The 21,424-nt window shown below is 36.0% G+C and overlaps 1 protein-coding gene across 1 annotated transcript in view; it reads left to right on the forward strand.

Moving 5' to 3' along the window:
- CLINT1 (clathrin interactor 1) overlaps nt 1-13,627 on the forward strand; it is a 32,578-nt gene extending 18,951 nt beyond the window's left edge. Inside the window, 4 exon segments of the mRNA XM_007949926.2 lie at nt 5,628-5,702; nt 9,921-10,210; nt 12,244-12,448; nt 13,281-13,627. Coding sequence (XP_007948117.2) covers nt 5,628-5,702; nt 9,921-10,210; nt 12,244-12,448; nt 13,281-13,627 — 917 coding nt within the window.
- Nucleotides 13,628-21,424: the final 7,797 nt, after the last annotated feature.

Genomic DNA, 21,424 nt, shown 5'->3' on the forward strand with positions numbered 1-21,424 from the left:
TTTTGTATCCTTCCTTCAAGGGTCAGGGGTCCAAGATTATCTTCTGTGTCTGTGTTAATTGGTTTCCCTTTTCTTTGTTGAAGAGCGCCTGTGCAGTCCTTCTGCCTAGTCCGCCATCTTGCTGGAACTCCTCGTGTAATGATTTTTCAAACCTGAATTGTTTTTATACTTTGCCATCAGCATTTCAGTGGAAGTCTGTGATGGAAATCACTTTGCATCGATAGTTTATGTAATCAATATGAAATCCTCCATTATTGTCTCCTTGCCTGCTATCATAAAGTTCTTAGACTGGGAGTAAGCCTTATAGGTCATCTGGTTTCACCTACTTTCTCAGATTATTCAATTCCCTTTTCCTTTTTTCTGTAATTATTCCTAACATTATTCTTTACACTTTATTGGACTGGCGTGCCCAAGGTTATAGGTAGCTTTATTAGACATTTAACGGTTTATGTGCTATCTTTTTTGTATGTTTTAAGATTTGAACTGTAGTATTACCTAGTAGTTAGCGTAAAGTCATATAATACAGACATAGTGTCTCAGGATATCAACTGTTTTGGGCTTCTAGGCATAAAATATTAAAGAACCCCTTTCATGCTTCTGTAGGAAGTTATAATGGAGCAATCAGAGAAGAATTAACTAGGAAGGTCAGATGAGTGGTTATAACTTTTTTTAGTGTTAAGATTGCTTTGAACAGAGAGAATTATTAAATACCAACATGCTTTCTTTGCTTGGCAAGAAACCTTTGAGTGGTTTTTCCTTCTCCAATGCAAACAGTAGATTGACTAATTAAGTAGAAGTAGCAATTAATATTAATAGAGTGATTGAGGAAAACAAAGTCTGAGTGAAATCTGGGAGATTTCCTACCTTAAAGGTTATTAATCTTAATTTAAAAAAAAAAAAGCAATATGGTTTGATATCAGAATTGTGTTTTAGAGTTATTTCCTATTTGAAACAGTATGTTAAATCCACTTTGCACAGACCCCCTATCAATACATAAATTTAGTTACACTGAATCTCTGTTTAAATTTTTTAATAATATATTTTAAATTGAATTCGGCAGTTAAAGAAAATTGGATATTAAATCTTTAGCACCTACACATGAGAAAGTGTAAGGAGCTACCATATTAACATTGCTATTTGGTATGTCATTTGGGTACCATTTACCAGATGTGCCCATATTTATAATAGTACCATCATGCAAGTAATATGGGCATGAACTGTAAAGCTAAGCAGATATGGCATCTGTACTACTCGCCAGATAAATGTCTCCTCTGAGAAAATGCTCAGATTTGTCTGTTGTATGTGTTACTACATTGTTCTTATTCATCTTCAAAAGTATTTGTTTTAAAATTGTCGTAGAATAATTTTACCAAGTTTAAAAATACACACATGAAACCTGACTATCAAGATTCACTTGAGACTGTCTTACAGAATGTCTTACTTTGGTGATATTCTTTTTAAATTTATGTTCAAGCAATGTTCTGGTGACTTTATAGTGTATTTATTGGTAAGTAAGCATAAGACATGAATAATAACTTACAGTATTAGGAAATAAGCACATTAGAAATAGATGCCCAAACTTAGTTTCTTTTTTTAATATATATCATCTCTTTAAAAATAAGTCCGAGTTACCTTTTTTATCCATATGCTAAGGATCTGGGGTATTGATTAAGATTACATTGCACAGAATATTTATAATGCCATAGAATATGTTTAAGAGAAAAGACAGTATAGTCAGTACAAGCAGAAATACTTAAAATCTGTTTTGAATACTGTTTTTCTTTTAGAATAAAAAGAATTTTATGATGATTTAAAATCTATAAAAACCAAAATGTTCTTATATTTGAACCTGTTGCCTATGTACTCAGTAACAGCTCAAGGTAGTTGAGTGTACTTAACATGAATATAAGCCATCTCGTTAGCCCCTCAGTATAGCAACGCATATGAGAAAAAAGAACAGGTTGTCTCTAGTTTAAAGACAAGTTTACTAAAGTAAATTTTTTTAGATTTTTTTCCACAGGTTATTAAAAGCAATGCATGCTCATTTAGAAATTTGGTAGAAAATAAATGATTCACCATCATTTCACCACGTAAAGTTAACTATTAATAATTTTGGTAATACTTTTTTTCTGAACAAATATTTCTATACATTCAGTTAATACATTTGTTTAAGCATTTATTGTATGGCAAATCTTTTTCAAGGTTTTACATACAGATTGTTATTTTTGAGGGGGGGTGTTAACTGCTTTTCACCTGAGATCTTATAACCTCCTGATGATAGTGTTCTTTTACAAAAAAGTGTATTGTTTTATAATCTTAATCAAGCCCTTATTTGGACATTAAGGATTAGTTTTGTGTGTGCGCCTCTCCCCCACCCCCATTTTTCTCAGTTATAGAGTAGCAAAATAACTTCAAAATCTTCCAGTTTGATAAGGAGAAAACTGTTATTTTTTATTTGATTACTAACTTAGTTTGAACTTTTTATATTTTTATAAGCCATTTAGATTTCTTTTGATTTGTCTATTGATGTCCTTTCTCCATTTTTTTTTTTTTTCTATTGGAGGTATTCAACTTTTCTACTAAGTTTTTTAAAAATCTTTGTGTATTAGAAATTTGTAAATATTTTTTTCAAATTTTTTCATTTCTTTTAGTTTTGTAGATATTAGAATTTTTTATGCAAAACTTTTTTTCTCTTAATGTGACCGAGATGAAATTCTTTGTTGAAGAAAAATTCCATTTTGTAGTTTAAGCATTTCTTGGTATAGTTATATTTTTCCTGTTACCGTGTTGCTTTGGAAAATACATGTTCCCAGCTGGTAATTGTAAATAACCTGCTTGCTGCCCTGAAAAGGCAGATGGAAATGGTTCATTTATAATGACAGCTCTCATGTGGGAATCTTGAAGGATAGCTCTTGTGAAATTTAGCAGTCTTTCACATGCAGCAATTTTTGGTAGACTCTTTTATTTAAATAACATTAGATAGGAGTTTTCTGGAGAAATGTTTTAGAAAATTTCTATTATTATAAGCATTGGTAGAAGTAACATCATACTTATGGATATTGGTAGTCCCTCCTAGAAGAAAGAAACTTTTACTAAGTTAAATACATTATTTGTGATAAAAAGTTATATGAACATAGTATAATTTGAGTTTAGTGGTAGAAGGTGGAGCAGAAGAACCTTAGTAGGTAAGTATCTGGAATACTAAATTCAGGATATGGCAAAAATTAAGTATTTCTCACAGTTTTATAAGGAGCTGTGGTAGCATAGTGCCTAAGACATTTGACTGCTAACCAGAAGGCTGGTGGTTCAAACCCACCAGCCACTCCTTGGAAGGAAGATGGGGCAATCTACTTCTGTAGTGATACTGCCTCGGAAACCCAAGAAGGGGTCGCTGTGAGTCGGGTCTGACTCGATGGCACATAACAACAACCACCACCACCCAGTTTTATATTATAATCTATAATAGTCAGTGATCTTACCCTCAACATGAGTTCTCTTTTGTGGCCTAGACTGATAAGAATTGAAAATCCTTAACTTGTTTGGCATAATAAATGACATACTGATGTTTATTCACAGCATGGATGATGCCTATTAAAATATTCCTCAATTTTCAAACACCTTAATGTTATAATAAATTACTATCATTCTGTTAGCCAACAGTGTACTTTAATCAGTATTCTTAACATGAAAGAACAATATAGAAAAACAACAGGAATATTAACCAGAACAGTTTGCAACATTCATTTCCCTGTTAGTTTTATTAATATATGTGCTCACTTATATAGTTCAAAAACATAACTAATTTGTATGTACCTTTAAGGAAAAGATAACTAAACCAACTATCCTTTGAATGAAGTAAAAAAAAAAAATAGGTGTGTGGGCTATGTAGTGTTGTTGGTAGTAGGCGAGGACCTTTTCCTTGATGGAACTTAGTTCCACTAGTAGGTGATGTATGTGAATATCTGCATCTATAATGAGGTGAAGAAATGAAGAATTTGTTATATCTGCTGATAGTTGAATACAGTAAATGTACATTAAAAAGAAATAGCAAGTACATGTTTATCAGAAACTGATTGTTTCCTTTTATTACTGCTGGCCATTTATTAAGAAGGGGAGATGGTTTCTAGTTTAATTAACCCAGTTGAGTGTAGCAGATGGGGCAGAATGTCTTGCAGCGATAAGACAATTCAGAAATGGCACCAGATGTTGAAAGTTGTCCCTGGTGGTGTTTGAGTGCAGCCCAGATGTTTCAGTCCCACCTGGCTAGTTCCTAAGCACTGCAGGCTAAGCAGCTGTGATGTAACCTATATAATGTTCACATAACACTAAAAGCACCATAATTGAACTGTGCTCTAGACTTCTAAGGTTGTTGACTCTTAAGAGGTGAAATCTTTAAGGACAAACAAAAATAAAGACAACTGTTTAAGTTTTTAGGTCCTTCTGCCATTTAGATGTTAACTGAATGAGAAACTGAGTATTAAAACTTGAAATAATGTTATTGTTCAAATTGTAGATATTTGTAGAAATTGTGGTTAGGAGCTTTGTGCTTCATCAGTCCAATAAAATACTTTGTTAATACATTCTTTAGGAATGCACGGCTTTGTGCTTAACCACAGTGCCACTAGAGCTCCTTTCATTTCAGCACAGCATTTTTTAAAAATCTAAGGTCCAGTCAAGGTTCACTTGTTTCATTGACTTGTCATGTCTCCTTAGGCTCCTTTAATCTAGGGCAGTCCCGACTCTTTTTTTTTTTCTTTTATGATGTTGGTATTTTCTGAAGAGTCCTGAGAGTTGTTTTGCAGAATGTCTCTCAATTTGTATTTGTCTGATTACTGCCTCATGTTAGATTCAGGGTAATTTTGGGGGGCAGGAATTTCTACATGGGTGATATTGTCCTTTTCAGTCCTTTCACATTAGAAGGCCTAGGATACTGTTCTCTCTGATTTTTACTGGTATTAAATTTGATCACTTCTTTAAGGTGGTACCATCAGATGTCTCCATTGTAAAAATAGCTTTATCCCTTTGTAACTGGTTAAAAATCTGTAGGGTGATATTTTGAGGTTATGTGAATATTATATTCCCCAACAGTGTTTTACCTAGGTTTTCATATCCACCAAAGATTCTTATAAAATGGTGAGTTTTCTAATTCTGTTGTTCCTTCTAAATATGCTAGTTGGCATTCTTCTCTTTTCTTCCCTACTCCCATTTAATTTTTTTAAAAACTTTTTTTATATCAGTATGAAATCATGAATTTTGAAGTTTATTCAATGTGAACTTCAACTTTAATAACAGAGCATAATGCACTTTAATAACAGAACATACTTGGCAGTATAAACTGCATGTCCATGTTATATTCATGAAGTACAAGTTAGGAATAACTTTAACCAGAGATGCAAGGTCATTTATCTTACTGGAAATAGACTCAGGAAGGTGAGGGTCAGAGGTAGCTTAAAGGAGTGTGGCAACATGAAAACCTAGGTCATCAAACCTATTTGTTGTATTTATGATAGGTCTGGGATTCTAATATTGGGTCTTTTTTAAACAAGGGCCTAAAATGGCTTCCAGAAGTTGCTGTCAGTTGTTCTGGGTTCTCAAAGCTTAACATTTTCCTTATACCTAATTTCTAGGAGGATCAACTGATTTATTCGGAGGATTTGCTGACTTTGGCTCAGCTTCTGCTTCAGGCAACTTGACTTCCCAAGGTATGATACTATTGATACAATTTGATTGGCCAGAAATCTGGGAGCAGGTGGAAAGGCTATCAGTGCTATGGAAACAAAACAGTCCTCTTTTTCTTTCTTTTTTTTTTCTCCCTAAAGTATTTACAGTTCCTAAAGAATATATTAACAAAGTATTTTGTTAGACTGATAAGTTTGCCAAATGAATTAATCTGATTATAAACTACTCAGGTACACCTGAAGAAAATTACACTTATTCATAAGTGACTCTTTAGCTTTCTTTTTTAGGGGGTGAGGGGCAACAGGTATGAATAAATATAAATAATTTCATTTTAGTAGTGAGAATATAATAAGTTACATAATTTCTTAACATTGATATTGTATCAAATATTTTACTGAAATATATTCCTTTGTAATTTAGATGTCTTAAGAGCATTGCTATGAAAAATAAACTTCTTTTGACATTCTAAAATAGTAGTTGAACCTCAGGCAAAGATTTTTCACTTTGTTAGATGTGAAATAATGAAATACTAACATCTACAACAAACAACAGGAGCTCTAGTAGCGTAGTGCCTAAGGCGTTTTGACTGCTAACCAGAAGGCTGGCAGTTCAAACCCACCAGCCACTCCTCAGAAGGAAGATGGGGCAATCTACTTCTGTAGTGATACCACCTCGGAAACCCAAGGAGGGGTTACTATGAGTCGGGGCCGACTTGATGGCACATAACAACAACAGACAACTTCTAAGCAGAACATATTGGAAGAAGTACAGCCAGAATGCTCCTTAGACACAGGGATGGCAAGACTTAGTTTCATGTGCTGTGGACATGGTATCAGGAGGGACTAGTCCCTGGAGAAAGACATCATGCTTGTTAAAGTAGAGGATCTTAAAAAATGTAGATGACCCTCAGTGAGATAGATTGACATAATGGCTACAACAGTGTGATCAAACATAGCAACGGTTGTGAGGATGGCACAGGACCAGACAGTTTTTTTTTCTTGTATGTACATAAGGTCAACACTGAGTCAACAACACCTAACAACAACAACAAGCGGAACATTAGTGATTAAGATGTAGGCATTTTTTCCTTTCTATTATTTTTATTTTATCTCTGTCTTATATTATAGTAGCTATTTGACTTTGAGAAGGTGAACCTCTAACTTTCTAATTGGAAATAATGCTACTGGTCATGGTTCTTTATAAGGATAGATCATGTCTGTAGAAGTATATATGCCTTTTTTTTTTTTAAGGTTGCAAGGGAGCTGTGGAGTATTTTTGTAAAATCTGGTCAGTCTGAACTTTGAAAGATAATATAAAAAATTAATAAAATTTCCAAACATAAAGCAAGGAAGAAAGATACAGTTTAACTCAATTAGTCTTATTGTCTATTTAAAGAGGGATTATCTATTGTTAATATTAAACTGAGGAGTTAGAAAGATGCATAGTTTAAGTGGTTATTTTGAAAGCTTACTTATGTAAATTCCAAGTATTTCTCAGAAACCAGAAATGTTGAATAATTAACTGTTTCATTGTGGAAGTGTGATTACACCTTCAGAAGGGTTAATATGTTGCCTTAGGCAAATCAAAGAGGAAAATAAACATTGCCCTAATTTTATGGTCTCCCTGTGTAATTCTGTTTTTATGTATACAAAGTTTCCTACTATTCAAATATTTCAGATATGTTAATGTTGCCTAAGTGATACATCACTTTATCTGTATGCATGTGATTAATGTAACTTGATCAGCGTTATGCAAGGGGTTGAAACTGTTGCAACAATGATTAATCATTTCTGAACAATATATGCCCCACTAGAAATCTCATCCTCCCATGATTAATCATCTCAGATAAAGTTTTCAGATGGGGCAACGCATTTTGCCCTGGTTTTCATTCATATTCTGTTTTATAGCTCAAGCAGAGAGAAAATCAACATAAAGTTTACCTTTATTCAGCAACCTCACTTAAATTGAGTTTAAATTGTTTAATACAGAGAACTAATTGTAAACCTCATGCAGTCTCTTTTATAAAAAAAGATCAGACATGTTACTAAAACCCTGAGGTGATGAATATTAGCCCAGCTCTTGTATTAAACTGTTCGTAGAGCTTCGGATTTCTAAATGAGTTATTTTTTCTTTTGAGGGTGCTTACTTTTAATATGGTAATAGAACAATATAATTTTAAAGATTTATTATTGTTCTCTTTTGATATTTAGCATAATGAAACACAGTATTGCAGTGGTTGGTTACCTTTTAGGCTAGACAAAATGTATTTCCAAGTTGTAAGTGAACATGGAGTGCAAAGAGATGGTGTTAATTAACTTGGAAATATCTTGTATTTGCTTTAAAATGACATTCATATACAGCTCTTTCAACTTTGCTTTTTTCACTTCCATGAATTCACATTCATTTGTCCCTTTCTTAAAAAAAGGTTTATTCTTCCTCTTCTTCCTCTCTCTCTTCTTCTCTTCTTCCTCTCTCTCTTCTTCTCTTCTTCCTCTTTCTTCTCTTCTTCCTCTTCTCCTCTTCTTCCTCTTCTGTCCTTCCTCAGTGCAGGCGCCCTTTTGCCTCTTTAATAAAATCTCCTGTCAGGTAAAAAAAAAAAAAAAAGGTTTATTTACTTAGATTCATGTATGACACAGTTAAAAATTTTGAAATGAATCTCTTGCCTTTGTATTCATTGTGTTATAAATAGTTAGTATTTATGTAGCATTTACAGTATCTTGACATACAATTTTATATGGCAAACCTGAAAGAAAGAGAATGTGGTACCTTAGCTCTCACTGGAACTTGTACAATTAATTCAAAGTAACAATAACCAAACCCAAAACCTACTACCATCAAATTGATTCCAACTCATAGGGACCCTATAGGACAGAACAGAACTGTACCCCTTAGGGTTTCCAAGACTGTAGTCTTTACAGAAGCAGACTTTCTCCCAGGGAGCAGCCAACTGAGCATTTTAACCACTGCATCACCAGAGGTCCTAATGTCACAGTGGGCAGAAAAACCACTGCCATTGAGTCTATTCTGACACATGGTAACCCTGTAGGACAGAGTGCAACTGCCCCATAGGGTTTCCAGGGATATAAATCTCTACGGAAGCAGACTGCCTCATCTTTCTCCTACAAAGCAGCTGGTCAGTTCAAATTGCTGACCTTTTGGGCAGCAGCTGAATGCCTTAACTGCTGTGCCATCAGAGCTCCTAAAAGTAGCAACTTTACATTACAGCTACTATGTATTAAATTATTTAATCCTCACAACTCTGATTTTTTTTCCCCCTTCAAATGAGACACAGTGTGGTTAAGTAACTTGCCCAGGGTCATGCACCTAATAGGTACAAAATCCATGCCCTTAACTATTATGTTAATAAAAGTGTTAATCAATTTTTATATTATTTAGTGCATTCAATGTTAAACATGTTATAGTTACACTTACAAGTGTAGTGATGGGGTTTTGTTTCTGTTTTTGTTTTATATATGTATCTAGATACATAAAATCATGAGTTCTTCTCTTTAAACAATACCTCTCTTTTTATTTAAATAAACGGGTTGAGCAGTCCCAGTTGAAGCAAGCAGTGTAGTAAGGTTATGTCTTGGCTATAGTGCTTCTGTTGTCAGGGGAAGCATGCTCAAATGAGTGAAAAGTTCTCATAGACATTATTGCTACTCTTATTTCATTACCTTTTTTCCCTATGCTTTTCTGGGTTCTTTTGCGTTTTATAAATTTTGTGAATTTTGGTTTGTATTACTTAAAACTGTATAAATCATAGTTTGATTTCTCTTTGACCCTTTCCAAATAACGAGTGAGCTACATGAGTTGAGAGTGTTCTCTGATTTTACTGTCTTCTTGTGTGAGAATTCTAGAGCTCCCAGCAAAAGTTTATCCATTTTACAGTTTCCTTTATGCTTTTCTGAGTCCCAGACAACATAGTTGTTTAGCAGGAAGCATATTTTAGATGCAGATTTGATTGAAGGGGAAGTTTTTATTATAGCTTCCAAGTCTCAACTCCAGATTTGCCCAGAGAAGGAGTTTACTTTATATGGGGGAGTTTTATTTTTTTTCTTTGCCACCTTGTTACTCGTGGAATATTCATGAGAAAGAATAACATCCAGATGGAGATGGTACCTGCGGATGTTAATCTGGATGGACACAGATCAGCTCTAATTTGTTTCGGTTCATAGATTGTTATATTTGTTCTGTGCATTTCAGGAAGTCTCTTACCCTTGTAGTTCTTTTTTCCTCAGGAACAACAAGTGGGAATGGAGACTTTGGTGACTGGAGTGCCTTCAACCAAGCCCAGTCAGGCCCTGTTGCTTCCAGTGGTGAGCTCTTTGGCAGTGCCTCACAGCCAGCTGTAGAACTCTTCAGTGGCTCACAACCAGCTTTAGGCCCACCTCCTGCTGCTTCAAATTCTTCAGACCTATTTGATATTATGGGCTCATCCCAGGCAACCATGACATCTTCCCAGAGTATGAATTTCTCTATGATGAGCACTAATACTGTAGGGCTTGGTTTGCCCATGTCAAGATCACAGGTAAGCTGCCCACCTCCCTTGGAAATTGTGATGCATGATCTTTGCGATATTTAATCTTTGAGTTATTTAATCTAATGGTAGATTTGCATAAAGCAGAGAAATAAGCAAGTTCTTTCTATAGATAATCATTTTTTCATATTGAGTTTACTTACTCTTTTCCCTAGTATAGTCATTTGGTCCTAAAGGGCAGGACCTTCTCACCCATCTTAGTCCCTGCAAATCCAAACATGATGCCTTGCACAAAGGAAGCACAGGCTGAAAATTTATTGAATTGTAGAAAATTGGTATTTAATAATAAGTGTGTGTGGGTGTGCATGCATATATATATATATACTTTTTTTTTTCTTAAAGAGTAGAAGGACTCTTTGTCATGGCAAGCATTCTGTCAGTACAGTCTTTGGTCATGTTCTTGCAGTCACTGCTAGTGTAGAAAATCATTCTCTTCAGTGGTAATGTTCTTCCATATTATGAGCCTGCTCTACTTTATATAAACATTGTAAGGCTCCTCTTTCAACTCTCATTTTCATAAAGGAAAACAAGTAAAATGGAGGTTTTTAATTCACTTTTTTTGTAGTTAAATCTAAATTACCTGATAGTAGCTTAGAATTCAAATAAGTGCAGTATTGGAATATATATGTCAGAATTGTATCAGGAATTTGCTGCTACTTTTTGATTCAACCTGTTGAGAATATGTATGATGCTAATTAATAATTTTAATGTGTAGATTCTTCTCTTTTGGGTGTTAGGTTGAAGGAAGAGAAGAAAGAAGCAGAAAGGTGACTGTAGACCTCACATTAAGAAAAAAATATATTCCCCACACCAGTACCATTAAATTGAATTTTGCACAATGAATAAACCAGTTTATTCTTCGCATTTCTTTCATGTGACCTAAGCAAAGGTCCATTTTCTTATATAGTCTTAAATGCATCTCTGTTGCAATTCTTTGCATTGATCCAGTTTTATTTCTTCTGATTTTTCCTTTCTCTGTCCTTTTCAGTTATGCCCTGGCACCTCTGCTTCTCTCTCCTGAATTTCTTCTTCCAACCAAATTGGCTGTATGCACTGAGCCCCACTAGTGTTGCTGTCATTAGGCGGTAGACATATACACAGAGTAGGGTCATGTCAATCAGGATGTGTGAGATACAATTTGTTATTCATTGGTTTTGCCTTTGAGAACATGAGAAACCTGAATCCCATTTTATAAAAATAAATTTCCACTTGGATATTTCCTTAAGAGGCATTCTGGTGATGTAGTGGCTAACGTATTCAGCTGCTAACCAAAAGGTTGGCGGTTCAAATCCACCAGCTACTCCATAAGAGAAAGATGAAGCAGTTTGCTTCCAGAAAGATTTATAGTCTTGGGAACCCTATGGGGAAGTTCTACTCAGTCCTACAGGGTCACTGTCAGTTTGAATTGGCTCAGTGGCAGTGGTTTTATGTTTTGGTTTTAATATTTCCTTAAAGCTATACTAACTTGAAGTTGCTGGTTCTCCTGGGCATTCTCTGCATCTTTGCTTATGGGTCATAATCCAAACTGTGAGGTTATAAAGAGGTACAAAGAACAATATTTGCCATTAACAAAGGATAATGTTTGTCACGGATGGTGGCTTCTAGACATGAGTGATTGAAATATAAATAGTAGTGTTTATGTTGTTGTTGTTGTTGTTATGTGCCATCAAGTCGGCCCCAACTCATAGCGACCCCTCCTTGGGTTTCCGAGGCAGTATCACTACGGAAGTAGATTGCCCAACCTTCCTTCCAAGGGATGGCTGGTGGGTTTGAACCTCCAGCCTTCTGGTTAATAGTCAAGTACCTTAAGCATTATGCTATCCCACCCCAACATGGTTTGGATTTCAGAGAAACTAGTTACTCTGTGTACTTAAGACATTAACTTACAACATTTATGCTTCTTTTTGGGTTTGGGAGTTCTTTACGAAGTCTGTATATTTGGAATTATGATTAAATTGCCCTCTGATTATAGACTGATAACATGAACAGATGCTTAATTTTTAGAGCATTTTTCTATTTTCCAGCCTTTTCAAAATGTTAGCACAGTGCTGCAGAAGCCTAATCCTCTCTATAATCAGAATACAGATATGGTCCAGAAATCAGTCAGCAAAACCCTGCCCTCAACTTGGTCTGACCCCAGTGTAAACATCAGCCTAGACAACTTACTACCTGGTATGCAGCCTTCCAAACCCCAACAGCCATCACTGAATACAATGATTCAACAACAGAGTAAGTTACTACTGTATGACATCTCATTTCTGTATATACTTGTAATCTTTTGCCCTGATACCAGGACTGTTTCAAGTCATGAAGGAAAAATAATGTAAACTCCAGTGGGGTCAGCTGTGTTCCTTAAGATCTTTTCAGATAGTACCCATTTGGTATCTCTTCTGGGAGATTAAATGACTTTCTATCCTGCTCTTGGCAGGGTAACACTGATTTTATTGTAAGTTTGGAGACCTGGTTAGTAAAGTAAAATACCTATTATAGATTTTATTTTTTTTTAAATACAGGCAAAGGTGACAAACTAAAGTCATCTGAATTCCACAGTCCAGGAATAATCACCATTAATACATAATACTTTCCATTTTTTAAGCATTTTTTTAATATTTGGGATCACTTTGTTGTTTTGTTTCTTATGGGCATTCAACATTAAATTATGAGCATTTTTTCTGTGTTGAATATTCTTAGAGGAAAAATAACTTTTAGGTCTTTATAGTATTCCATCAGGTCAGTGTGTGTAATTTGTCTACTGTTGGTTATTTAAATTATTTCCAGCTTTTTGGTATTATAAGTAACTCTGTGATTTTATGTAAATCTCCATACTTCTCATTCTGATTTTGTTCTTGTGTCTGCATCTCTTGTGAAACCAGGGCCAACAGCCACTGAATATTTCTCAAAAGTAATCAGTGTGAAAATTGACTTCTCTTACAAAATCAATATAAAGAGTTCTATTTTAGCTAGGTCCTATTATGGTCGGGAAGATTATGTTATTTTTCTGTAATATGAATCTAAATATTCCTTCTGTGTAAGGTTCTTTTTGTCTCTCTTTTTCTGGTAGATATGCAACAGCCTATGAATGTGATGACCCAAAGTTTTGGAGCCGTGAACCTCAGTTCTCCATCGAACATGCTTCCTGTCCGGCCCCAAACTAACCCTTTGATGGGGGGACCCATGCCTGTGGGCATGCCCAATGTGATGACTGGTACCATGGGAATGACCCCTCTTGGAAATCCTCCAATGATGAACCAGAGCGTGATGGGCATGAACATGAACATAGGGATGTCATCTCCTGGGATGGGCCTGTCAGGCACAATGGGAATGGGCATACCCAACATAGCCATGACTTCTGGAACTGTGCAACCCAAGCAAGATGCCTTTGCAAATTTCACCAACTTTAGTAAATAAGAAATTGTAAAAAAGCAGATCGAATGAAGGATTTTTAGCTGTGCAGATAGGTGATGTTTGGATGAAAAATGCTAATCAATTCCCCTTTCTTTTATCAATTAATTAAAATAAACCTACATAAAGAACCAAAAAAGCTGTTTTATAAAAGTGAAGTATCTAATATTTCAGATGGACAGTCAAGGGTACTTCAGATGAGGCAGTCGGAATCATTTTTTTCCCCAGTGAGAATAGACCACAAATGGTCTAGTGAGACCATGAAAAGCCTTTATAAATTGAAGAGCCCATTTTAACATCATAATTTGTGGGAAGACTGAAATAGGGCTGAATAAATGTGTTTGAATCTCTAATTTTGTACTTTTCTTTTCCTGAGGAACTTGATTTTTCTGTCCCTGAATCCCCTTGTCATAATTGGGTCTGTTCCTTTTACTACCACTCTTGAGTCCATGTATGAAGTCATTAAAGTTGGATGATCAGTTTTTTATAAAAATATATATTTTTGTCCAAAAAAAGCATACATATGTGATTATGGCTAAATCAAAGGTAACTGGACTGTATATACTTTTGCTAATGTTCCAGCAACGTTGCTATTATACTATCCAAATTTTTATTGTAACAAAATCTCTTTAAGCAATTGGTGATAGCTATGGAACTTTGCCTACATCTTCTGCTGTAGTTAACTTTTGCAGAACTAGGGAAAATACTTTCTTCAGGACTGCTCTATGGTTTCCTTTTAAAAAGAAAAGCGTTTATGTTTAGTAGTCATTTTATGTACAATTTGCAGTGATTAACTTGGCAAGGCTTCCTTCTGGTTTATCCCTGTAGCCATCATTTCACAGTCACAAAAGAAAAATATTTATTTTTATTTTTTGAGTGTCTTTTCAAAAAAAAATGGAAAGGATCAAAATCCATTAAAAACATAAATATAAATATTAGAACTCAGCGTTGGTTTTTAAATTTTATACAGTATTTGTTTTATTTTGGTTTTGAGTATATATACTATGGTATTAGTAAGCTCTGGTTCCAATAGAGAGGCAATAAATATATATTATTAAAGGAGACCCATAGCAGTCAAAGATTTTATTGATTTAATGAAAAATAAAGGAAATTAAAATGTTTGTTTTAATTTTTCCTGCTGTAATTCTGCATTATGCTCACATGAAAATCATGATTCTAGAGTTTGGAATGCAAAATTAATGTTTCACCCTTAAGCTGGGAATATTTTTTAAAATAAATGCTATAATATAAGTATCAAATTATTACCTCCTCGCTCTATGTTGAAAATTTTTTTATTAAATTGATAAAACTTTGTTTCCATGTATTCATAATGTTCTGTTATTCATAACATTAAAATGTTCATTAAAATCAGTGTTGAACTGCTTTTTCTTTCATTCTGTTAGACATTTGAGAGCGTTTCGGGAAAAAATAATTATAATTTGGGCAAAGTAATTTTTATAAATAATTTAAAATAATTTAATGACTTCTCTATTCTTTCCTATCAGGCTCTACTGTTAGGAATTAAAAATGAAGCAGCAAAGATATCCTGACCTGCTCTATTCTTGCTAATGTTCCATCTACAACATTTCTAATTAGGCAGAAATTCATGTACTTCAGCTAAGTGGTAATGAAAAGTGATTCATTTGCTGAATAAGAGATGAGAGAGTGTGTAATTAGCTGACTGCGGTTTTTAATCTTTCAACAATTCAATGTGTTTAAATTAGTTTCAAAGAATAGGAGCTTTCAAGTGTTGTTACTTCAGCACAATCAAACCAAGCTCTGGTGGCAGCGTAGAATATCTTCACTGATATTTCAAACCCATAATTTTAAATGAGCTGGGTTGTTTTTTTTTTCCCCCTTTAAATTGACAGGTATAGCTTCACCTTTTCAAATCTATATAGTTGTTAGAGGACGTGAATATATTTTGTTTCTGAACCTTTGTGCTTGCAAAAAAAATTTAAAATACAATTTCTCTCTTAAGCTCTTTCCGTAGCATGCTTCCTAGTAGTGACCCTGAGGATTTGAGGGAGACCATCTCAGTTTTTCTAGGACCTCAACATACAGTTTGCTCTCTTAACAGTATTTTTTGTTTGTTTCTGAGCCCATAAAAGAGAAAAACATAAGAATTGCCACCCTAAGGGTTCATCCAATTTAACAATCTCTGAAAGGGTTACTAAATGATACTTAGAAGAAAGGCATGAAGACCCTGAAAATGTTTGGAGTTGGCAAGAAATTACTCCTGTTTCTAAAATAATCTATTGGGCCCCTTCTGACCAACCTGTAACCCTTTCCCTTTTCAACTAGAGCTGCTATACTTTTATCTGTTTCTCACATTTGCCTAATATTTTGGAAGGAAAATCATCACTGTACTAGGAGTTTACATACAATCAGTGAAGTCTTCACAGCTGCCCAAAATTGATTTTGTGTTTCCCGCTAGATTGTTTTACTTCAGTGGCATCTCCAACCATAAATGCATAGTGTTTTTATATGGTACTTTGGTTGTCTGTTTCCTGTTTAATATGCCTTAATGCTATTGGTTTTAGGGTAGTCATTAATAAGTTGAAACATGTATTTCTTTTTGGAGAGAAGTGTTAGTACTTCTTAAATATTTATGAAGCATCTAGTAGTTTTCCTTCCTTAGCAGGTAAGTTCATTCTAAATCCTTTGAACATCAGTTATGATGGAGATTTCTCACTAAAATACTAGAAATATGGTAAATCTGTAGTAAACACAGAGCATGAGTTTTGAAATAAAACAGCTTTGCGATTCAGCTCTTCTAGGAGACAGCGTTGCATTGTGGAAAGAGCCTGGGCTGGGAAATGGGCAGATCTGATTCCATTTCCACTACTCACCATCTGGGTGAACTTGAGCATTTTACCTGGGCTCTCATACATTTTTTCCAAAATGAACTGGATAAAGTCTTGGAGTGTTGTTGGGATAATTAGATGAAATGAGGGGGGAGCCACCAGCACCAACTCATCTGTGCTGTAAATCTTTTCTCTGCCTCCCGTTTTTTTGTTTGTTTTTTTTTTTTTTATGTAGGTGTGCTGATTCTGAGAACCTTTTTTGCCAAACTTTTCAAGTGAATATCTTAATCACACTGCCAACCCAAAAGTTACCTGTTTTATTCCTAAAAGCAGAGTGTAGTTAAAAGTCTGAGAGAAGGTTCTAAATTGGTTTCTAGTTGAGGATTTTACTATCTTACCTGCCTGAATTTAACTTTTTTTTTTTTTGTAACAAGGAAATTGTAAATGACCTGTTTTGTAAATGTATTGACTCACTTCTGCTTACCACGTTAGTGCAGAAGTGACTGAGAGAACTATTAAAGTGAGCTCTTGATACAGGATTTGCCACACAACCCTCAATCATTGTTTTTTAAAAGCAGCAGTGGAGAGCTTAAGCTTTCTATTGAGTGACTTCTTGCAGTATTTTTTTTTTTCTTTTCAACTTTTAAAAATACTGCTTTAGGTGAAAGTACATAGTATAAGGAGCTCTGATGGCACAGTGCATAAAGTATTGACTGCTAACCAGAAGGTTGGTGGTTCAAACCCACCAGACACTCCATGACAGGAAGATGGGACAATCAACTGGATGGCAGTGGGTTTGGTTTTTTTTTTTAAATGGTTGGAGGTTTGGAAGTACCAGTTGCTGCACAGAACGATGAGATGGTCTGCTTCTGTAAAGGCTTACAGCCTTGGAAACCCTTTGGGGCAGTTCTATGCCCTTTACAGTGACTGTGTCAGAATCAAATAGACAGTTTGTCTTGGTTTTAAGCAATTTACACATACTGTTCTGGTCATTGGTTACAATTTTTGCATTGTGTCAACATTCTCATTATTTCCATTCTGTTGATTCTGTTTACATTGATCTAGCTTCCCTTCCTTGGCTTCTCGTTGCTTTTGGGTAACTGTTGACCATTTAGTCTCATATGGGTAAATGTTTAAGGGAGCATAAAATTCACAGGTGATACTATTTTATAACCCAGTATATTTGACTGAAAGGTGACTTGCAGAAATAGCTTCAACTCTAATATAAAGGATATTTTAAGGCTGTACTCTTAGAGGTTCCTCTAATCTCTTGTTAGTACAGTAGGTCTGGCCTTTTTTTTTAAGAATTTGAGTTTTGTTCTACATTTTCCTCCCATTCTATCCAAGACCTACTGTTTGTGGCCCTGGTCAGAACAGTCAGTAGTAGTAGCCAGGCACCATCTAATTCTGGGCTCAGGTTAGAAGGTGTTGTGGTTCATGGGTGCTATTAGTCCCATGGACTAGTTAGTTTCTTCTTTTAGCTTTGGATTTCCTCCTCTTTTTTTTTTTTTTGCTCCCAACGAGTAGAGACCAATAGTTGTATCTTAGATGGCTGCTTGCAAGCTTTTAAGACTTCAGATACTATTCACCCCATTAGGATGTAAAACATTATCTTTGTGAACTGTCATGCCAATTGACTAAGTTGTCCTCCAAGACCATGGTCCCATGCCTTTGACCCAGTAAACCAATCTTGTGAGTTGTGTGGATATGGCTTGGAAGCCTCCATAACTGCCCCCTATGTTGTTATATATGTGGGTATGTGGGCATATATATATATATATATTTATACCCGGGAGCTCTGGTAGCATAGTGGCTAAGGCACTTGACTGCTCACCAGAGGGCTGGCGGTTCAAACCCATCAGCCACTCCTCGGAAGGAAGGTTGGGCAATCCTACTTCCGTAGTGATACTGCCTCGGAAACCCAAGGAGGGGTTGCTATGAGTCAGGGCTGACTCGACGGCACATAACAACAACAACAACATATATATACCCACTGCCATTGAGTTGATTTCAACTCATAACGACCCCTCCTTGGGTTTCTGAGGCAGTATCACTAGGGAAGTAGATTGCCCAGCCTTCCTTCCTAGGAGTGGGATTGCTGAATCATAAGGTATTTCTGTTTCTTTTTGAGGAAGTACCATACTGTTTTCCATAGTGGTTGTACCATTTTACACGCCCACCAGCAGTGGGAGTTCCAATAAGAGTTCCAATCTCTCCCAAAATCTTGGCAGCATATATTGTTTTCTGTTTTTCTGATCATTGCCATTTTTGCAAATGTGAGATGGGATCTTACCATTGTTTTAATTTGCATCTCTAATGGCTAATGATTGCAAGCATCCTTTCATGTATTTGATGGCTGCCTAAATGTCCTCTTCGGTGAAGTGTCTGCTCATGGCCTTTGCCAATTTTTTGATTGGATTGTCTTTTTGCTTTTGAGTTGTTGAAATTTCCTATATATTTTAGAGATTAGACCCTTATCCATTATATCATTACCAAATATTTTTTCCCAGTCTGTAGGTTCTGTTTTTACTCTCTTGATAAAAATCTTTGGATGAGCATAAGTATTTAATTTTTAGGAGATCCAAGTTGTTTATCATCTGTCATTCATGCATTTTCAGTTTTGTTTGGTAGACCATTCTTAGGTCCTCTTGTTCTTCCCCTATGTTATATTCCAGGAACTTGTATAGTTTCAGCTATAACATCTAGGTCTTTGATCCATTTTTAGTTAGTTTTTGTGCATGGTGTGAGGTATGAATCCTTGTGTATCTACTTGGCTGGGCCTCATTTTGAATGGCCGGGCAGCTGGATGTAGTTATTTGCCTTGATGAGATTAGTAATCAACTCCATGGTGGAATCAGCTGTGAGTAGCTGAGTAGCTGCCTTTGGGGTGTGGCCTGCTTCCAGTATATAAGGAGAAGCTTTGAGAAAGGTCTCTAGCTTTTGGCACATCTGGAACCTGCATTTGGCGGAGTCTTATCTCACTGGTCTGGCACATTTCCTGCCAATCTTGGGACTCTTCCTGGACTTGAATTAGTGGCCTGTCATGTTGTCTGCTAATCTTGGGACTGTGCCATTTTACTTGTCATCATTGGATTTCTCAGCCTCAGCAGAGTCAGAAAAAGCCTCCAGCTTTAGTGGACCTGGAACAGCAGGCAGAGCTGAAGTCCAAGGTCGAGGGGCCTTTCCCCAGCTCCTAGAGCTGCACTTTAAACTCACTCTTCTAGCCTCCTAAACTGTAAGAGAATAAATTCCTGTGTGTTAAAGCCATCCACTTGTGGTTTTTCTGTTATAGCAGCACTAGAGAAACCAAGACAATCTTATTTCATTTTTCTGCAAAATGTCCAATTTTGCTAGCACCGTTGTTGGTGTTAGGTGCTGTCAAGTCCTCTCTGACTCATAGCAACCCTATGTACAACAGAACAAAACACTGCCTGGTTCTGCGCCAGCCCCGTGATCTGTGCCATGCTTGAGCTCATCATTGCAGCCACTGTGTCGATCCATTTTGCTGAGGGCCTTTCCTTTTTCTGTTGACCCTCCACCTTCCCAAGCATGATATCCTTCTCCAGGGGAATGGTCCCTCCTGACAACAAGACAACATTGTCATGTTGTAGGTGAGACGAAGTTTGGCCATTCTCACTTCCAAGGAGCATTCTAGCTGCACTTCCTCCAAGACAGATTTGTTAGTTCTTTTGGTAGTCTATGGTACCTTCAGTAGTCCTCACCAACACCACAACTCAAAAGAATAAACTCTTCTTCAGTCTTTTTCATTGTCTAGCTCTCACATGCATATGAGGTGATTGAAAATATCATGGCATGGGTTAGGTGCACCTTAGTCTTCAAGGAGACATCTTTGCTCTTCAGCACTTCAAAGAAATCTTTTGCAGCAGGTTTGCCCAATGCAGTATGTTGTCTGATGTCTTGACTGCTGCTTCTATTGGTGTTGATCGTAGAACTAAGTAATATGACGTCTTTGACAACTTCAATCTTTTCTCCATCTATCATCATGCTGCTTATTGGTCCAATTACGAGGATTTTTGTTTTCTTTATGTTAAGGTGTAATCCATACTGCAGAATGTAGTCTTCAATCTTCATCAGTAAGTGCTCCAAGTTATCCTCACTTTCAGCAAGTAAAGTTGTGTCATCTGCATATCACAGGTTGTTAATGAGTCTTCTTCCAATCCTGATGTCACATTCTTCTACATATAGTCCACATTCTCGGATTATTTGTTTAGCATACAGATTAAATAAGTATGATGAAATGATGCAACCCTGACACACTCCCTTCCTAATTTTAAACTGTGCAGTGTCCCCTTGTGCTGTTCAAACAGACTCCTAGTCTATGTACAGGTTCCTCATGAGTACAATGGAGTGTTCTGGAATTCACATTGTTCTCTATGTTATCTATAATTTGTTATGATCCACACAATTGAATGCTTTTGCATAGTAAATAAAACACAAGGAAACATTTTTCTGGTATTCTTTGATTTCAGCCAAGATCCATCTGACATCAGCAATGATATCCCTCATTCCACATCCTCAATATACTGCTGCAACCGTTTTTGAGTTATCTTCCACAGGAGTTTACTTGTGTGCGATATTAATGGTATTGTTTGATAATTTCCACATTCTGTGGGATACTTTTTTCTGGAATGGGTACAAATATGGATCTCTTCCAGTCAGTTGGCAAGGTAGCTGTCCTCCAAATCCCTTGACATACCTGAGTGAGTGCCTTCAGTGCTGCATCTGTTTGTTGAAACAGTTCAATAGGTAGTCTGTCAATTCCTGGAGCCTTATTTTTCACCAGCAGGCCTCATGGCATAGTGCCTAAGGCATTTGACTGCTAACCAAAAGGCTGGCGGTTCAAACCCACCAGCCACTCTTTAGAAGGAAGATTGGGCGATCTACTTCCATATTGCTACCACCTTGGAAACCCAAGGAGGAGTCACTCACTATGAGTCAGATCCGACTTGACGGCAGTGAGTTTAGGTTTTTTTTT

Source organism: Orycteropus afer, unplaced genomic scaffold (genome assembly GCF_000298275.1).
Source record: "Orycteropus afer afer isolate SDZICR_OR568_19922 unplaced genomic scaffold, OryAfe1.0 scaffold00257, whole genome shotgun sequence".
Lineage (NCBI taxonomy): Eukaryota > Metazoa > Chordata > Mammalia > Tubulidentata > Orycteropodidae > Orycteropus > Orycteropus afer.